Raw genomic sequence first — 18,356 nt, 5'->3', positions numbered from 1 at the left:
CCTTTGTCAGAAAAATCACTCATTGAATGAGGACTGAATGACAAAATAGGAGAAGCGAGAGTTACTGGAGCTGTCAATAGCACATCCACTGTATTATCTACTCTCCATCGTTTCTGCTAAAATCGTCATATTTTAAAAACCAAAGCACTTTAAGTCTTTAAAATACCACCATTTTGTTCGGAAATGAATATATTTTCAATTGAATAATAATGTACATTATATATTTTAAGAGTTTTAAGCAAATAAAGTGATAAAAATGTGAACATTATAAAACAGCGTTTTCTGTAAAATTTTGTAACAACCTCCCTCCCCTGGATTTGTAAATGCTCGTACCGCATTTCTGTTAAGAATCGTTTTATGAAATTTGGAAATTAACCAGAAGAGATGTCTGGTGCTACCAGATCAGGCTGCCCTGTGGCTTCCTGAGACGAAATGCACCTACATTGACGTTTTTTTGTTTTCTGATCTTTTTTGTAAAACTTAATTATGTTCTGCAAAACCAAAAACAAAAACAACAGCCTATCTCCCTCCCCTTTTTATTTTTTTTTTTCCTACCTTACTCCCGGTCCTGGATATGACCTTAAACTACATCCGATGGTGAGGTCCGGCTTACGGGCTTGGGGAGTGTGGAGCCACCTCTTAATTGCCATTGCTCCCAGGTCCACCCTGACCCGGAGTGGTAGTACCTGTTAGGGTCCCAACTATGGGTTAAACAGAAACAGATTTTAAAAAGGAAAAGAAACAACAAAAAAGAAAGAAAAAGAAAACAAATATATTCTATTAAATTATCTATTTATTTATTTTTGCCCTGTCAGTAGGGCATGAGAACAAACCGACTGCCCCCCTGCAGAGGGTAAAAATCCCTCAATGGGGCAACCAGTTAGCCGTGGGTTGCTACCCGTAATGTCTTAGGACGTGATCCTGGTGATTGAGCGAACCTAAACCATCGATAATTCTATTTCTCCCTGGGTTGCTACCACCCAGACTCCATCTGATACACTAATCGCTTGTGGTAATACTACATCAGCCAAGATTTCCACTTGACAAGTCCTCCTAATGCCCTCCTTATCTCCCTTAAACAGTTCTAACACACATAATTCATAATTACCAGCCACATATATGGGGCTGGTAGAAGTACAAGTCTTCAATGCATCAGCCCTGCATTGGCTTGCTTCTCTCTCAGGTAACATCATGAACTTAGTCCTTGCCAAGTTCAAAGCTATGTACTCAGTTTCCAACCTATATCTTGCCACAGCCCCCAGCTTCTGGTCTGCTTTAGGATAGGGAATGGGAAGATTTATTATCTGATATATTTCGAACGTACTATCTCTATCCAATAATGGAACTGACATTACTACTATTAGCTTCTCGTTTTCTATCAGGGTCACACAACCCAATGCATTATAGTATTTCCATAACTCCTCTGTAGGATCTACAGGTAAACGTAAATGATGAGATAGTTCGGTCTGTATTTTTATCAATATTGCCTCCAGATAGCTTGGGGTCACTATACTAGGTGATAGATGTCCCAAGGATAGTGAATCTAACTGGGCTCTAACATGCTCATCAATGACTGGCTAGTTTGTCGCACCCTAACTGTAATTGACAACAATTGGAAATACTGCTGCATAAAACTGCTTACCTCTTGCAATTCAGATTTCATTGACTCAGTAATATTAGATACTTCTACTTGTAATTCTCGTAGATTTCTCGTTAGCTAATTTATATTTACTCGGTTTTTGGCTAATTCCATTCTTGTGACATTTAATATCGATACGCTCTCTCTAGCCACCTGAGCTAAAGTTTTCTGATTCCTTTCCACATCAAGCAACTTTCGCCTGATAGTTTTCACATCATCCTCGGATACTGTGCCAAACAACACACTTAACGCTTTTCCCACTATAGGAATCACTGCCCTCTTTGATCTAGCTTGCAACAGCCCAATGCCTTTTAGATACAAATTCATCTCCTTCCATTGATATTCCATAACCCTAGCTTCTTGCTCTAAGGAAGATAATAGCTTCATGTACCCTTCCTCCTGTACATAGTTACTGGCTACTCGTGCTCTGGCCTTATCCAATGCAATGATCTCATCTTTTAACCCGTCCAACAGCATTCTGTAAGGTTTAAGGTCCACTACTAAGGTAATTAACCACTTCGACCTGGTAATTATGACTTCACTAACTTTCTTAAAGATAGTATTTCGTTCATTCCTCCACGCATTTGCCGAGCAAATCGCAATCACAATCATCAGCAAAATTCTTTGGTCCATTCCTGCAACGAGATGCAAGAACAATTCATTCTCCATTTGTGTACACCTTTTTTATTAAGTATTTGTCTTTCCCTAGCCGGCTAAAATTCTCTATAACACAGGTAATTTATTTTGAGACATGGTCAAGGACCAGATGAGATCCACCACACCCGAAGCAAAACGAATGGAGGGGCCCTTCTCCACCCACCAGCCTATCCGAGCATCGCCAACCCCAACCAATCCAAGACACGTCTACTTTGCAATACCTCATTCACTCAATCTAATCTTGGGGCTCAGCATTCTTAGCTCCCCTCAACCGATATTTAATGGGTATCTCCCCTGTTTCAGGGATCCCTTTTTCTTTCTGCCACCTCTCACGAAGTTGGGCAAGAGGTTTCTCATCCTCTGACTCCCAATCACTTCCACTGGTTCTATCTCCAGTATTTGACATCGGCGGCTGTTCATCGACTTCTCGATCTCCAGGCTTTATCACTTTACCTCCTTGTTCCGTTACTTCGAAGACTCGTGGGTCTTCTATCAGGTTATAATCACTTTCCTCGCCTGATTCTTCCTCCTCAGAATCTGCTAAAGTAACCCTTCTCCTTTATTCGTCGTGTTGGCTTTAACTCTGGTCCTTCCCAAGTATCTATTCTAGCCAACTTTAACTCATTTGCATGGGCTCGTTTCACCTTCCCTGAAACTTGGTCCCATATCACAAACGTGACCGGTCCGGTCTGATCTACGATTCTATAATAAGGCTCCCATCTGGCACTCAATTTGCCCTGTCGCAGATTAACCTTATAATACACTGGGTCTCCAATTCCCAGCTTTACTTCCTCTCTTCCTTTATTAATTCTGGCATTACGCCTTTTCTGAGCACGGGCGATTCTTCGCCTCGCTTGCGCGAATATTCTATGCTGCTTCTCAATTATCAATTTATGGTGATCCTCACCCATGTACTTTCGTCGTGGCTTTAGCAAATTGTCCACTGGCAGCACTACATCTCGCCCAAATATCATATAGTACGGTGAGAATTTTGAAGTCTCATTCTCACAAAATTTCACTGCAGCTAGCGCCTGAGTTAAATATAAGTCCCAATTCTCCCCATTGTCCTTCACCAATTTGGACAATACATCGGCTAAGGTTTTATGGAATCTCTCCACCTTAGCGTTACTCTGCAGGTGATATGGAGATGTCGTCACATGCTCCACCCTCAAACTCTCCAATGCCTCCCACATTATTCTATTTACATTCTCGGGTCCATTGTCCGTGACCAATTACACAGGTGACCCATAGCGAGGGAAGATTTCAGTTAAGATCACATCTGACACGGTCTGTGCCTTTTTATCAGGGATGGCATATGCTTCTGGCCAATTAGTTAGCCAATCTACAAAACTCACTATATATTGATTTCCCCTGGGGGGTTTCTCCATATGGACCTGATATGTCCATACTGACTTTTTCAAACGGAAAATTCGGTATGTCAGTCTCCCTCAAGGGGGCCAATCGCTGCCTCCTACCCTAGACTTGACATACCTGACAACCATTCACATACTCTGTGACTTCTACATACAATTTTGGCCAGTAGTACTTTCGGCCGATTAATTCATGGGTCTTATCAATTCCCATGTGTCCCATCCTTTCATGACACTGTACGAGGATTTCCCTTCTAAGCGCTCTCGGGACAACCATTCTCAGTCTGGGCTCTTCCTCAGCCCCAGATAGGTAATACAACACATCGTCATGCACTATCAACTTCCTTGCTTTTCCAGCCTCCGCTTCTTTCCTCAACGCTAGTATCTCTTCATCCCTCTGACTATTCTCGATTACTTCCTTCCAGTGTGGGTCACTGACAATCACTGAACCACCCGTTTCATCTTCCTCTAACTCAGGTCTACCCTTCAAGGTATGCGCATTTTAGACATTCACCTGGTAAGCCCTATCATCTACTCCAGGCTCTAAATGTATCGATTCTGCTTCTAACTGTTTAGGTATTCGGGATAATAAGTCAGCACAAGTATTATCCTTACCCGCTAAGTACTCAATTTTACAGTTATAGCCACTCAACTTCAGTGCCCATTGCTGAATCTTCTTATTCGTCCATTCTGCCTCCAGCAGATATTTCAAGGGTTTATGATCAGTTTTGATCGTGAACACGACTCCACTAAGGTAGTAGTCTAATTTTTGTACTGCATACATAATTGCATACGCTTCTTTTTCTATCACCGGCCATCTCTGCTGTGTCTCCGAGAGCCGATGTGACAAGAAATACACAGGGACCTCCTCTGGTATATTTGGCACCGGCCCGTCCCTGTCTGGACAAGGTTGTGTTAATACTGCACATATGCATCTATCACTGGCATCAGTGTATAAGACCATAGGTCTGCTCAAATCTGGGTAAGTCAAAAGTGGAATCGCTGTTAACTGTTCCCTGAGACAATCAAAGGCTCGCTGACAATCCTCCGTCCACCTGAATCTAGCGTATTTCTTGGTGAGAGCTATCAGTGGTCCGGCCAAACGCGAGAAGGCAGGGATAAACCTTCTATAGTACCCAATGGCACCTATAAATCCCCTCACTTTTCTAACACTCTTGGGCGCAGGCATTGCCCTGATTATTTCTACTTTATCCAAATCAGGTTTTATCCCTTCCTTATCGATTATAAATCCCAAATACTTAGTCTCGTCTTTCATAAATTGACACTTTGGCAATTTTACTTTCAGGTTGTGTTCTCTCAACCTCTCCATCACCTTCTCTAAATGCTTAATGTGCTCGTCAGGTGTTTTGGAGAACACCAACACATCATCCAGATAGGCCATAGCAAAGCCCTCTAATCCTTCTAAAACAATAGACATCAATTGGGTGAATATCCCGGGAGCATTAGATAAGCCAAAGGGCATCACCCTAAAATTGAACAGCCCTAAGTGACAGGTACAGGCTGCCTTCTCCCTGTCTACTTCGTCTAAGGCCACTTGCCAGTAACCGGATCTCAAATCCAATGTTGAGAAACAGACTGACTTGCCCAACAATGCCAATATATCGGCAATTAAAGGCAGGGGAACGGCCACAGGTTTAGTGATAGCGTTTAATTTCCTAAAATCTACGCAGAACCTATGTCCCCCGTCCTTCTTTTCCACTAACACTATCGGGAAACTCCAAGGCCATTTGGACCTCTCAATTATACCTGCCTCTAACATATCCTTTACGGCTTCTTCCACCACTTCTCTCTTATGAATGGGAGTCCTATAAGGTTTTAACCTTATGAGCTGATTATTTCCTGCATCAATTTTCATTGAGACAGTCTGAGTCTGTCCCAATTCTCTATCATCATTAGCCACCACATCCAGATTTCTTTTTAACAGATCTCTCACTCTATTTTGATATCTCTCAGGTGCTAGTATCTCCTCTTCCCTAAGTTCTGTCAATTCTTTTCTTTCCTTCCTGTCCCACCGTATTTGACTAACGTTACGTAGTGGTAAGGCGTACCCCATCTCCTCACCCTTCAGTATCTTTACGGTTTTACCGGACGTATTAGCTACCAGCACAGGGATTATCTCCTCCCCCTGCACCACCGATTCACACAGCATTATTCCTTCTTCATTATCACGGTATTTATCTACGGGTATTATTTGATGGGTCTCACCATCCAACCCCATACCCCTTATCTGACCTTCACAGGATACCACCACCCTCGGGGGTATCTTTGTATCTCTGTTCGCTACTACCACCAGAGTACCATTTTCCTGTCCTCCCAAAGGAACTTCCACCTTATCCAAGATTAGCTTCGCTGGTTCAAACTCCAGCCGAGCCCTTCGGGCTTTCAACCAATCCTCTCCTAGGATTAGTTCTTCACACACATCTGGAGCCACATACAGGGTGTGATCAACTTCCACACCCCTTACCTTTATGGGACATACTATCCTCTCATCTAGCCTCATCTGGCTGCCATCGGCCTGGCTAACATCCAGATCGGGTTGTAACAGAGTTCGTTTAACTCTCAACCTCCTTATCACCTCACTATTCACTAGCGAGACTGAAGCGCCCGTATCGATCAAGGCCTTTACCCTAAGACCTTGAACATAGGCTTCACAACTTAATTCGCTCAGCTCTGTCAGTGTCGAATAGACCGTTGCTCTATTCTTCCTTTTCCTATATTTCCATACACGTGACATAGGAGCTGGCAATAAGAGTTTCTCCCAATTTTCCTTTTCACGGCAAGTCTTTTTCAGGTGACCCACTCCTCGACACAGCCAACATCTCTTTTCTCTGCAAACTCTGGCTACGTGGTCAGTCTGACCACAAGACCAACACTTTCTGATTATATTACACTGGGCTACCCTCCCTTTTAGTTCTGAGGGGGCAGCCCCTTCCCGTTTCCCTGGTTTCTCTGTTTAGAGAGGGGCTTAATTGAGGAAGGCTCTCTCCTTCTCTCAGGGGGTCTATTTACTAATCTTCCTCCTCCATTGTCCCTCGATGGACACTCCATGGAGCGATGACCCTCTTCCCGACACTGCCAACATATCAGTCCGGAGCGTCTCTGGGGTGGATCATGGAACCCACGCCATCTTGACCAATTCTGGCGCCTTGGGTCAGCCTCTTCCTCCCAATTTTCCTGCCGCCTATATCCTACCCCCCTCCCTACTGGAGGTTTGTAAACTCTCTGCCTATCTTTTGGTGTTTTCCTTGCCCCCGAACCCCCATCACGTACTCTCTCTATCACACTCACACTCTGTCTGGCCATCTGTACACATCTGGCCACATCGTCAGGTCTATCCTTTAAGACCTCTCTCTTGATGTCCTCATCTAAGAGGGCATCTATGAAACAGTCAGCCATCCGGGTTTGAAGCACAGGCTTCGCCCAGATTTCATCTTCAGGGAAGGCCAACAATGTCAATCCCTTTATTCTTTTGTCCAGTTCGGCAAAGGATTCTCCCTCTCTTTGCCTAACCTGCCCCAGGCTCCTCATGGCCTGAATTGCGGACGGCTCCCCCGCATACTCCATCTTCAGTTTGTCTTGAAGCTGAGCCCAGGTTATCCCTGGATCCTCACTCAGCTCCTTGTCTATGAAATCGGACACTAACCCCTCTGCTGTCTCAAAGGCCAGCAGAACCAACTCTCTTTCCGACAGATTATATACTAACTTTTTTTTCCTAATGGCCTTTAGCCAATCGTTTAACTTCAATGGGTCCCCCCCAAACGAGGACATTCTCACATTCGTTAGTATCGTCTTAAACTCCCTGGTTATTTCCTCCACCCCAGGCACATCTGCCTCTATTGATCCTTCCCTACTCATTGTTCCTATAAGATTCCCTTACCAACAATATCCAAAACAACAAGCAATAAGACCTTCAATTTGCAATAATAATAATAATAATAAAAATAAAAAAAAACAAAATTTTCCTAACAACAAATCAAAAAGAAACAACACGATTTTCTCAATAGCTTAAAAAAACAAACAAGCGACAAGACACGACGAGCTCTGTCCCAAATGAAACGAAAATAATAAAAAAAAAGAATCAAAGGGGAAACCAAAAGGTGTCCTACCTGTCGCTGTCCTCTTGTGGATGATGCTCCTCATGTGCTGGATCTTTTCACGGGCCGAATGTCTCAATTGTTGAATGTCTCAAGTGTTGATTATCTCAAGGGTCGAATTCTCTGACTGTCTCGTGTCGGATTCCCTCAAGGGTCGAATCCTGGTTCACAACGGCACCAATATGTACCACCCCACCTCCGCGTGGAAGTTGTTGTTGTTCTCCTCTGGTCGAGTGGTCTTTGGCGTTGACTCGTCGACAATTGTCCACCGGGCTGCCTTCGCCGTCCGCAACGCGGGCACCAGACAGCTCGAGTTCCTCCAGTGAAGTGACCATACACTGCCCCACCCCACGCTGTGTTTCTTTAAGTGATAAGGCAGCGACGTTTCACCCCTGCAAGGAAAAGGTTAAACACATGGACGACCGGAGATGCTGGCACAAAGGTAAAATAAAACAGAACACTGTTTTATATATGTAGATAATAGAAGAAATCTTTATCCTGTTTTTCAATGTTCAAATAACTGCACAGTCAAACGAAGGGAGTGAGTGTGTAACTGGTAATATGGCAACTTGGCTGGGTTCCGATCTCAGGGCAGCTTATCTTCAGGAATGACCGGGAGGCTGGCTGACCAGTTCGAAAGTGCGCGCAGATCCGAAAAACGGGTTGTTTAAATAAGAAAACCCTGCCTGGCAATTCCTTTCAGATGTCATTTTCTTGCCAAATTACATTACTCAGGGCTCTTATCGTATAGATCTGCTTAGGTAACCAAAACTCTCGGTATGGAGGGGAATTCCCTCTTAATGGTTATTTACGTCATAAACCTAGGGGCGGTCCCCTCACCTCCAACTACCGTGGAGTCGATCCTCTTACTATCACCGGTGACATATGCTAGGGGCTGGTCCTGGTTCTCCAACCACCTTGGAATTAATCCTCTCACTATTCCCAGTGACGTCACCCTGGCGTTTCTCTACTTCTCCACCTTAGATCCTCGGATCGTGTGGGCGAACAGGCGGGGTCTATATTAATACTAATTAATATTTCCTTATCTGATTTCCGCAGGGAAATACAGTTTCCCCAAACAACATTATTCAGTGGCCGACATGTGGCCCTTACCTGTCAACACACGTCGGCTTATTGCAGCTTCTGGCCGATGAATCTTTTTCCAAAATATCTTTCTCAAAACAACATTGTCGCAATGGCTCCTCTCCGGGCCATTAATTATATCAACACGGGAACATATGTCCCAGGAAAAACGAAAAAGTCCTTTTTCAAAACAGTCATAACTTTGCCAACTCAGCATCTGTCTCGTCAAATTCTATTTCCTCGGCCATTCATCTCAATTTCTTATCTTATTTTATTTACCCAGGATCAGCAATGGCTACCGCCATCCAATTCTGTTCTGTACCTAGTAACCCAGCCAAGTACTTACTGTCTGTTAACTCTTCCAGACCAGGGTCCTACCCTAATATTGTCACACCACCAAAGTCGGTTATATCATCATTGTATCCCTGTGGAGGCTGGGCGAATGGGTTTCCCCCCAGGCTCTTCCCAAATAGGACTCCGAGGTGAGTGGGGAACAAAGATGATGAAAAAAGAAAACAAAATATATGGCTTATTCCTTCCAAAAACCACCCAACCACCCAAAGAGAACCCACTCTGATGTCTCTGACATCAGTAGCTCTGAGGAAGAGACGATAAAATCAAGGAAGTCAACATTCGTAGTAATAGAATCAATGGAGGAAACTCCTTTGAGCAAACTATCACCTTTTAAAATTGAAAAAAATCTTAAAACTCTAAGACCAAAATCTATTAAAAAACAATTTAACGGCAGCCTACTAATAGAAACCCATAACGAAGAACAAACTAAAGAAATATTGAAACTAAAATTATTTGAAAACATCAAAGTCAAATGCTACAGACATCCAACCCTAAATACCTGCAAAGGAGTAGTGAAAAGCCACGAACTTGCACTTTGTCCCTTGGAGGAAATCAGGACAAACTTACAGAAACAGAATGTGTTAGATGTTCGCAGAGTTCAAATAAAAAAAAAAACAGTGAGAAAATCGATACTAATACATATATACTAACTTTTGATTCCCTCACCATACTCAAAGAAGTGAAAGTTGGATATATGAAAATAAATGTAGAAATTTATATTCCAAACCCCCTCCAATGCTTCAAGTGCCAGAAGTTTGGACACCATCAAGATCGGTGCACACGATTACCAGTGTGTGGAAGATGTGGAGAAAGCGGCCCATACATTGACTGCAGAAAAGATTTCAAATGTGCCAACTGCCTTGGAAACCATGGCGCTGGCTCTAGATATTGCGAAATATGGAAAAGAGAAAAAGAAGTGACCAAACTAAAACATATAAAGAATATATCTTACCCAGAGGCCAGGAAAATCATTGAAACTAAAACATATGCAGATGCAACTAAAAAAACTACTCCAATCGACAATCAAAATGGTCATATACATGTAATGGATACAACTGACAAGAAAATTGATGTCCTAAGCAAACTAATAAAGGAAATGAAAGAACTATTAGAAGAAATGAGGAAAATGAATAGTGCAATGTCTGCAACCAATCCAAGGATAATATTAAGTAAAGACACTACTGAACCACAAAAAGAAACAAAACTACAAACCATTTCTACAAAAACAACCGAACAACCGTCAAACACATCACAAGCCAGAAAAGAATCAAAAATCCCCCCAGACAAAAAAAACAAAAAACAAACAAAAACAGGAAAAGAAAGATCCCGATCTATATCTCGAACAGGGACTCCGACAGAAAATAGATTTGAGGGATTGGAGACGATGGAAGTTGAACACAATTCCAAATGATGAACAAAATATTACAATGGAATATCAGAGGGATAAAAGCAAACCAAAATGAACTCACATTATTAATAACAAATATGAGCCCAGCACTTGTCTGTCTACAGGAGACCTTTCTGAAAGAAAATAATACCATCAACATAAAACACTACACATCTTACAACTACATAAATAAAGATACGGACAGAGCTTCTGGAGGCACATCAATACTTGTGAAGAATGAAGTCCCTCAAAGACAAATAAATATAAACACAAACTTGCAAGCAATTGCAGTTTCAGTGACTCTACATAGAACTATAACACTTTGCTCAATCTACATCCCTCCAAAAGATACAATCAACGAAACTAAGATAACTCAATTAATAAAACAACTCCCTAAACCCTTTTTTCTACTAGGAGATCTCAACAGTCACAATGCAATATGGGGAAGTAAAGAAACAAATAAAAAAGGAAAAGAAATAGAAAACATAATAAATAAAAATAATCTATGTAGAGGTAGGGAGTACTGGGTCGAAAAAAGGTCACATCTTCAAAATCTGGTGGGGACCCCCTCAAATCAAAATATAAGGTGTATCTAGGTCAAAATCGAAAAAAAATTTGAAAAACAAAAATTTTTTCATCTGTTGGCGGCATTTTTTAGATCTGGGGCTGGTTTTTCAAGAAATATGTGTCCGAAATGTCAATATGAGTGATTTCAAGGCATAATTTTGCTTCTTGTGTATCTCTAATGCCCATTAATGGATATAAATAGTTTCAAATGACACAGGGTCATGTATTTAAACAGGTTTTGTGGTATTCTTGGTCAATTTCGGTCAAAAACCATCTTGGGTCACATAAATTATCCTCGTCCACCTTTATAAAGGTATATATTGCTGTAGATACCTAAAATAGACATTGGAGTACGATTATATACAGGTCTCAGATCTTTTTGGGCCTTTTTTGAAGAGAAATAGACCAAATTTTGACCCAAAATTGCCAAAAATAGGACGAAATTGCCAAAATCCTGTTCTCAGTCACTTAATCGATCCTTGTTCATTCCCAATGGATATGAATGACTTCAGACACACATATAAGGCAGAGAACCATGATTATTGACAGGTCTTGGGGTCTTTAAGGGCAATTTTAGGGGTGAATTTGGCCAAATTGGACCTAAAATTGCTGAAAATAGGCCGAAATCGACATAATCCCGTCCTTTTATGATTTCCAAGTGCTTAACAGACTTAACAAAAGTGACTCAGATATACACTACAAGCACTACAATAATCCATCAAACTTGGCTGCAATCTCTTTGTGGTTGTGCAGTGTGAATTGCATGTTTCGGTCCGAAAGAACATCCCAGTCTCCGTTGATTTCGCATTCGACAATTTGATCTGCATCGATAGTTTGCTTATCATCTGGGTTTGGGTACCTCCATTTTAAGTTCTTCCTTTCATAAACACGCTCCAAATGTTCAATTTCGTATTTCTGGTTGTCTAGGATTTTAGTACAGTACCCCAGAAACCATGTTGGCACCCCCTTTACTGTCCACAACACCACACACATCTGATTCACATTCAGGATTAAAGGTAACTCAACCATTTCCTCTGCAACTCGTGGAATGCAAGTGATGGCTTTTAGGGCATCATCATTAGTGGGCAGAGGAATTCTTGTGGATACCGGGCAACCATCCAGGAGTGCGCAAAGATTCATAAGCCGCTCTTCATGAGTGATTTTGTTGAGTTTGAATAGTTCAGGATTTGCAGTTACATCTGATTTGTGGGTGTCTCTGTAATATGCTAACTCAGTCATGACAATCTTCTCTTGTAATTCTGAATGATCTTTTAGCACTGACATCAATTCTTCAGAACTAACACACGGACCATGCCAACTTTTACAATTTATGAGCAATTTAGTAGTGTAATTGCTTGCGTTCATCGCTTTCTTTATCTTCTCTTCAACTTTTAGACGGAGAAGAGTCTTTTGTTCTTCATTCCATTCATCTTCTCTTTTGTTCAAAAGTTTTACAATTGCCGTCAAAATTTTTGATGCACCATCCAATGACACACTGTGCAAGACCATATTGTTTCTCAAGGATTTTGCTTTGAACTTGTTATTCCTAAATTTCGAAACAATAGCACGATGATCGAATACTCCAAGTTCTCGTTCACACATAACATTGTTGCTCTCCAGGTCTTTTCGCTCTTCCACGGTCAACTTGTGTATTTGCGTGGCACGAATGTCATTGTACTGCCCAAATCCGTACTCTCTACCACATTGAAGTTCGATCGTTTTGGATGCATGTACACACATATCTTTCAAAAGTTTTATCTCCAACTCAGATGTCGGTTCCTCAATATCTATATGTCTGTATTGAACAGTGTACGCTTCCAAGGTGTCCAGTTTTCCAACTGAAAGATCCTCAAACAACTTTGGAAGAATTTTGCACAGATACTCCTGCGTTCCTACCTCAACAAGATTTAGGAGAGGTAATGAGACTTTGTACCTGAACAATGAAAGACAGTTCAACTGACTCAGTAGCAATTCACTATCCAGTAACATCCTCACAATCTCGACATGTTGGTTGCTGAGATGAGTCTCGTCAAGAACCATACGAATGTAAGGCAATGCATCGAGGATCGAGGAGCACGCATATCCCAGTTTAGTAAAACGTCTTTCTCTGTAAAGAGATAGATGTTTAACTTTCTCCTCCCGCTCCACTGCTGCAACACTACTCATTCTACCGGCTGAGTCTTCAATACAATCCTGAAAGAGAAATATAACTGTGTCAGGATATTCAAAATGGACCCAAATAAAAATATGAATGGACCCAAGGAGAAGGAGATTTCAACTGTGTGCTATGATTATGATAAAAATAACATAGCAAGGAGACTCTACATTTCAGAGTCTCATTTTGAACTGACCAAATAAACAAAACAACTCCTTTCTCAGATAACACTGCAATGTTATCAATCATTCGATTCTACTAGTACTAGTCCCCAAGCCCCTTGGGAAACTAGTTAAATAACACTTACAATTTTTGTATGAAGCTTTGTAAGAAACATTCTTATGTAAAATTTACCAGATTTGGAACACTGGACGATTAAGGGTATTTCTTTCCGCAAAATGAATGATATCTAGGGTGTAAATCACCGTGAAAATTGTGCTAAAATCCCGATTTTGTACTAAAAAATGACTTTTATATGCTAAAATAAAACTCAATTTAGCTATACATTGTGTCATTCCTATCCTAATTCATTGACCAAGTCAAAAGAAGTGAAAATACCTAAGTTTCAACTGCTATTTCTTATCTCTTCTTTTGCAAAGATGGGTAAATGGGCGTTTTTGGGCCCCCGGAGCCTAAAAATCTAAAAAATGGCGCCAACATGAATTTTGATTTTTTTTTTTCAAAATTTTTTCGATTCTTACCTAGGTTTAGTGCATATTTTGATCTGAGGGGGTCTCCACCAAAATCTGAAGACCTGACTGCTGGAAAACTGCTTCTGTGGTACCAGTTTTCAAGAATTCTGGTGAAAGAAATGACCCAGTAAATTATCGCCCCATTAGCCTCCTAAGCCCGTTCGACAGCAGATATCCTAACTGTAATCTCTGAACGGACAAAGCAGGGGAGGGTAGAGCAGTAGCTCTAGATATATCTAAGGCTTTTGACAAGGTATGGCATGATGGTCTTCTTAGGAAAATCAGATCATACGGTATCACCGGACAAATACTCAACATAATTAAATCCTTATCTTATTTAGATAAGAGAAAAATCCAGGTTGTCCTCGACGGTTGTGCATCTAAACAATATGCTATAAATGCGAGAGTGCCTCAGGGGTCTATCCTTGGACTTTTATTATTCCTAATATTCATAAATTACCTCCCTGACAAAATCGTCTATGAAATGGGTATATATGCTGATGACACCACTCTCTATAACAAGCACGACAGGAAAACAAATGAACACATATCTAAGGAAATGGCAGAAACACTATCTGTAGTGGAATGGGGACAAAAATGGATGGTCACATTCAATGCTGCCAAGACTAAACTTGTTTCCTTAAATAATTACAAGAAACCTTCTCTACCACCAATAGCAATGGCCAAAGACTCATTATCTGAAAGTACTTCTTTTAAACTCCTCGGCCTAACATTCACAGGAAACATGAGTTGGAACAATTACATTGAGAGCATTGCCAGAACCGCTGCGAAGAAGGTAGGCTCTCTCTACCGTGCTAGAAAGCTACTAAAATCCAAAAGTATACTTTACCTCTATAGGCCATCATTCGCCCATGTATGGAGTATTGTTGTCATATTTGGGCTGGTGCATCTGCTACTAATCTCTCGTTCTTAGACAAGGTTCAAAAGAGAGTCTCCAACCTGATAGGTCCTGAACTGTCATCTAAGCTTCAGCCTCTGTCCCATCGACGAAATGTTACATCCCTCTGCCTGTTCTACAAGTATTTTAATGGTGAATGCTCTGACGAACTGCAAGCACTTGTATCCTCTCGACATAATTACCCTCGACAAACCCGACAAGCAGCTAAATCCCATCCCTACACAGTAGAGATCCCCAGATGTAAGAGATTTCTACTCCAGTAGAGTCTTCCCCAGAACTGCTAGACTTTGGAATTCCCTTCTGGGTCCCTGCTTCCACAACTGTACTGACATGCAGAAGTTCAAGTGAAACGACATCTTGCTGCCCAACTCTCTACATAGTACCCCTGTAGCTTAGGTCCCTGATAGTACATCAAAGTGGTAATGTGCTTTGTTTGGAATGAAATGTAATTTTAAAAAAAAATTTCTATAAAGGTAGAATCACATATTTTGGAGAGGTGGTCAGATGGGGAGAGGTAACAGAGGTATTAATCTACAATAATATCAAAGAAATATTGCAATATATTCATTTTTAACCAGTCCTAGATTTCGATTTCAGTTTTTGGCACATAAAATGCATTAAAATTCAACTAATTTCTTTTAATGGATACGTGGCATTTTTAAGGAATTGCAGCATTGCAGATTATTTGGAAACCATTTCTGGAGATTTTCAGTAGCATATTCAGATTCCTTGCACAAAAATACACTTATATGATCAATTTCATTGCTTAGTCTTGTTTTAACAAAGTTATAGCAGTTTTTACTGAAAAAGTAGTGCAAAAAAATGTGACAAAACGCATATAAAAATAGTAATAACTTCCTTAATTTTAATTGGATTTAAAAAATTTTTTAAATATTCTTTCTTAGCTTATCAAGCTCTTTCTATATATACCAATATTGAAATATTTTAAGCCATTCAAATTTTTCTATGTGTATTTAAAAAAAGAAAAAGAAATCAATTTGCCTTTTGGCAATAATAAGTGTGTGAGTAGTTGGGTTGCAATTCAAGTCAGTTTCTCTAAGCTAAAGAAACCTGAATGTCATTGCATAAACAATTGATGTGTCATCATAAGTAAGTAGGAGATGCCACCATCATCGAGATTTCTGAATTCTATTCATTTTCTAAACATTTTTCCACAAGATAAAACAATATTACAAAACAGAACTGTTAAAACCAAAAGAATAATTGAATTAAACAAAAACAGTTAATAAAGTATCATTTTTCACAGTAATATACAAATTAACTTCATTACTGGAATCACATATATAAAACAGTTCCATTATTGTGTGAAGTTGAATTAACTTAAATAAGATGTTTAGACATCATTATTAGTGCAAGAAATCACATTTATTCATTTCAATATTTTGTGCTTGTTAAGATTCTTTTTGAAATTATTTTTCAAAGTATTTGTTATCCAAAGTAACATTTTCAAAATTGTTATATTTTTTTTTAGAATTCATATGCCTAATGTTACTTACCTTCGACTTGATGGAAGCATTCCAGCTGGTTCTCGTCATTCTATAGTTAATAGGTAAGTGTTTTTATTCTATAATAAAATTGATGCTATCTGGTTTTTATTATAAACCTGGTTTCATTTATGAAAAGATGAAAAAATAGATATAAAAGAGAATGTGTTAGGAATTTCAAATAAAATAAAAATTTTGAATATTAAAAATATTTTTATTACATTTACAGTTTCTTTGAAAGTTTGCATCAACATGTTCCTTGTTGAACATTGTTTTCAATTTATCAGACAAAAAAAAAGAATTTGCCACATATGCAATTAATTCCACCATTAAAAGAACTTGAACCAAAATATTTAGCACAAGACAAAATACTTATGTTTTCCAAAAATATGCATTTGTTTCATTCATTTTTAATAATTTTCATATTTTTTGTGACTTAGCAACTTTTCTTGACATACACAAGGTTTCTTTATAGGACAACTTTTTCTCCCTAGCATCGTTATTATTTCATTTTTTTTTTTTTTTTTTCGATCTTGCCTATATTTTCTACCTAAATACAGACCACTTCCTTCACCTACATTTTTTTTTTGGGGGGGGGGGGTAGTCATTTTGATTTTAAATTAACAAAATAAATAAATAACTGATTGGCATTCAAAGAACATAAAGTAATCTTCAAAGGACATTGTTGTTAACTTATTCAGAGTTTGCACTATTTCATTGAACACATTCCAAATTATGTCATTTATGCAAAAAAAAAAAAAAAAAAAAAAAAAAAAAAAATTTGATTCACAGATCACACCAAGTACAAGAAGCTAATTAATGTAACTTTTATTTTTCCCATTCAAGTATTGATTTTTATGAGATTGGTATAATAACAGAATTTACATTTTAAAACACACAGCAGACTTTGGCATCATGTACACAATTGGAGACCTTCCTTCAGAAGGGGAAAGGGGAAAGTTAATTCCCTATTTTCTGTTGTTTTAATTTGCAAAGGAAGGATCAGGACATTTATGGGTGACATTGACTTTTACTGGTTCCATTCACTGTAAAATGACTTCGTATGGTTCCAGTATTATTGTGCATGCATAGTTTCCTCCTTTCTGTTTATATTTATTCTTATATTACCATCTGGTCTTAATCTTACTGTTAAGATACAAAGAACTATAGCAATTTAATGTTTCTTTGAATTCACTAACTTCAAGGTAATTAGCGGTCATCTTCCCAGGCATTACCACCTATCGAGAGAAGATGAGTTTCTTGCCTGTTGTTTGCTACACTCTGATCTGTAAGATAATTTCTGTGCTTTTGAGTCATATAAAATTCATCAGAGCTTTTAAAGTAATAGGAGGCTATTCTTTCAAGCATTACCACTTCCTTTCAAAGGGCAGGATGAGTTTATTGCCTGACACCTGATGTGCTGTTATTGTTAGATATACTTCCTTCTACAACAGGAGGCATAATGTTCTGCATGTTATGAATGCAAACCAGCAAAGCATAACAGTAAAATTAAATCATAACTTCACTCCTCCTGTGACTGAGGCATTTCATCCGTGATTGTCTTCATGGGATGTGTTCAAAATTCTCACAACATCCATAAAGATGTAGAAGAGCCATTTACTAAACTGTTGATATTGCCCTCTTTTCTGCTAATATATGAGGAGAGGCATAACAAACATTTGAGGCCCTTGATTTCTTAGTTTATAATTAATTCTTAAATCATTTCTTTTCATGTGTTGTCAACTCAAAGCTTTTAAATGAACTCTGTCTCTTCTCACTCATTTTCTCTTTAACATTCTCCATGTTTTTTCTAGTATACTGCAGGTTAAGATGACATTTGAGTACATATGCTAACTTCAATTTTCTGTGTATTTAACATTGCCCTGAAAATGTAAACTATCAGATATATTCTA

The 18,356-nt window shown here is 39.5% G+C and overlaps 1 protein-coding gene across 1 annotated transcript in view; it reads left to right on the top strand.

Annotated features, from left to right (window-relative positions):
- LOC145247883 (TATA-binding protein-associated factor 172-like) overlaps positions 1 to 18,356 on the top strand; it is a 303,920-nt gene that overhangs the window by 254,995 nt on the left and 30,569 nt on the right. Inside the window, exon 28 of the mRNA XM_080109494.1 lies at positions 16,431 to 16,508. Coding sequence (XP_079965620.1) covers positions 16,431 to 16,508 — 78 coding nt within the window. The remainder of the gene's footprint in view (positions 1 to 16,430; positions 16,509 to 18,356) is intronic.

The sequence above is a fragment of the Euprymna scolopes genome, chromosome 26 (assembly GCF_053919585.1).
Source record: "Euprymna scolopes isolate OS-2025 chromosome 26, ASM5391958v1, whole genome shotgun sequence".
Taxonomy (NCBI): Eukaryota; Metazoa; Mollusca; class Cephalopoda; order Sepiida; family Sepiolidae; genus Euprymna; species Euprymna scolopes.
Note: the sequence above shows the minus strand (reverse complement) of the source record. Positions and strands in the feature narration are given on the sequence as shown.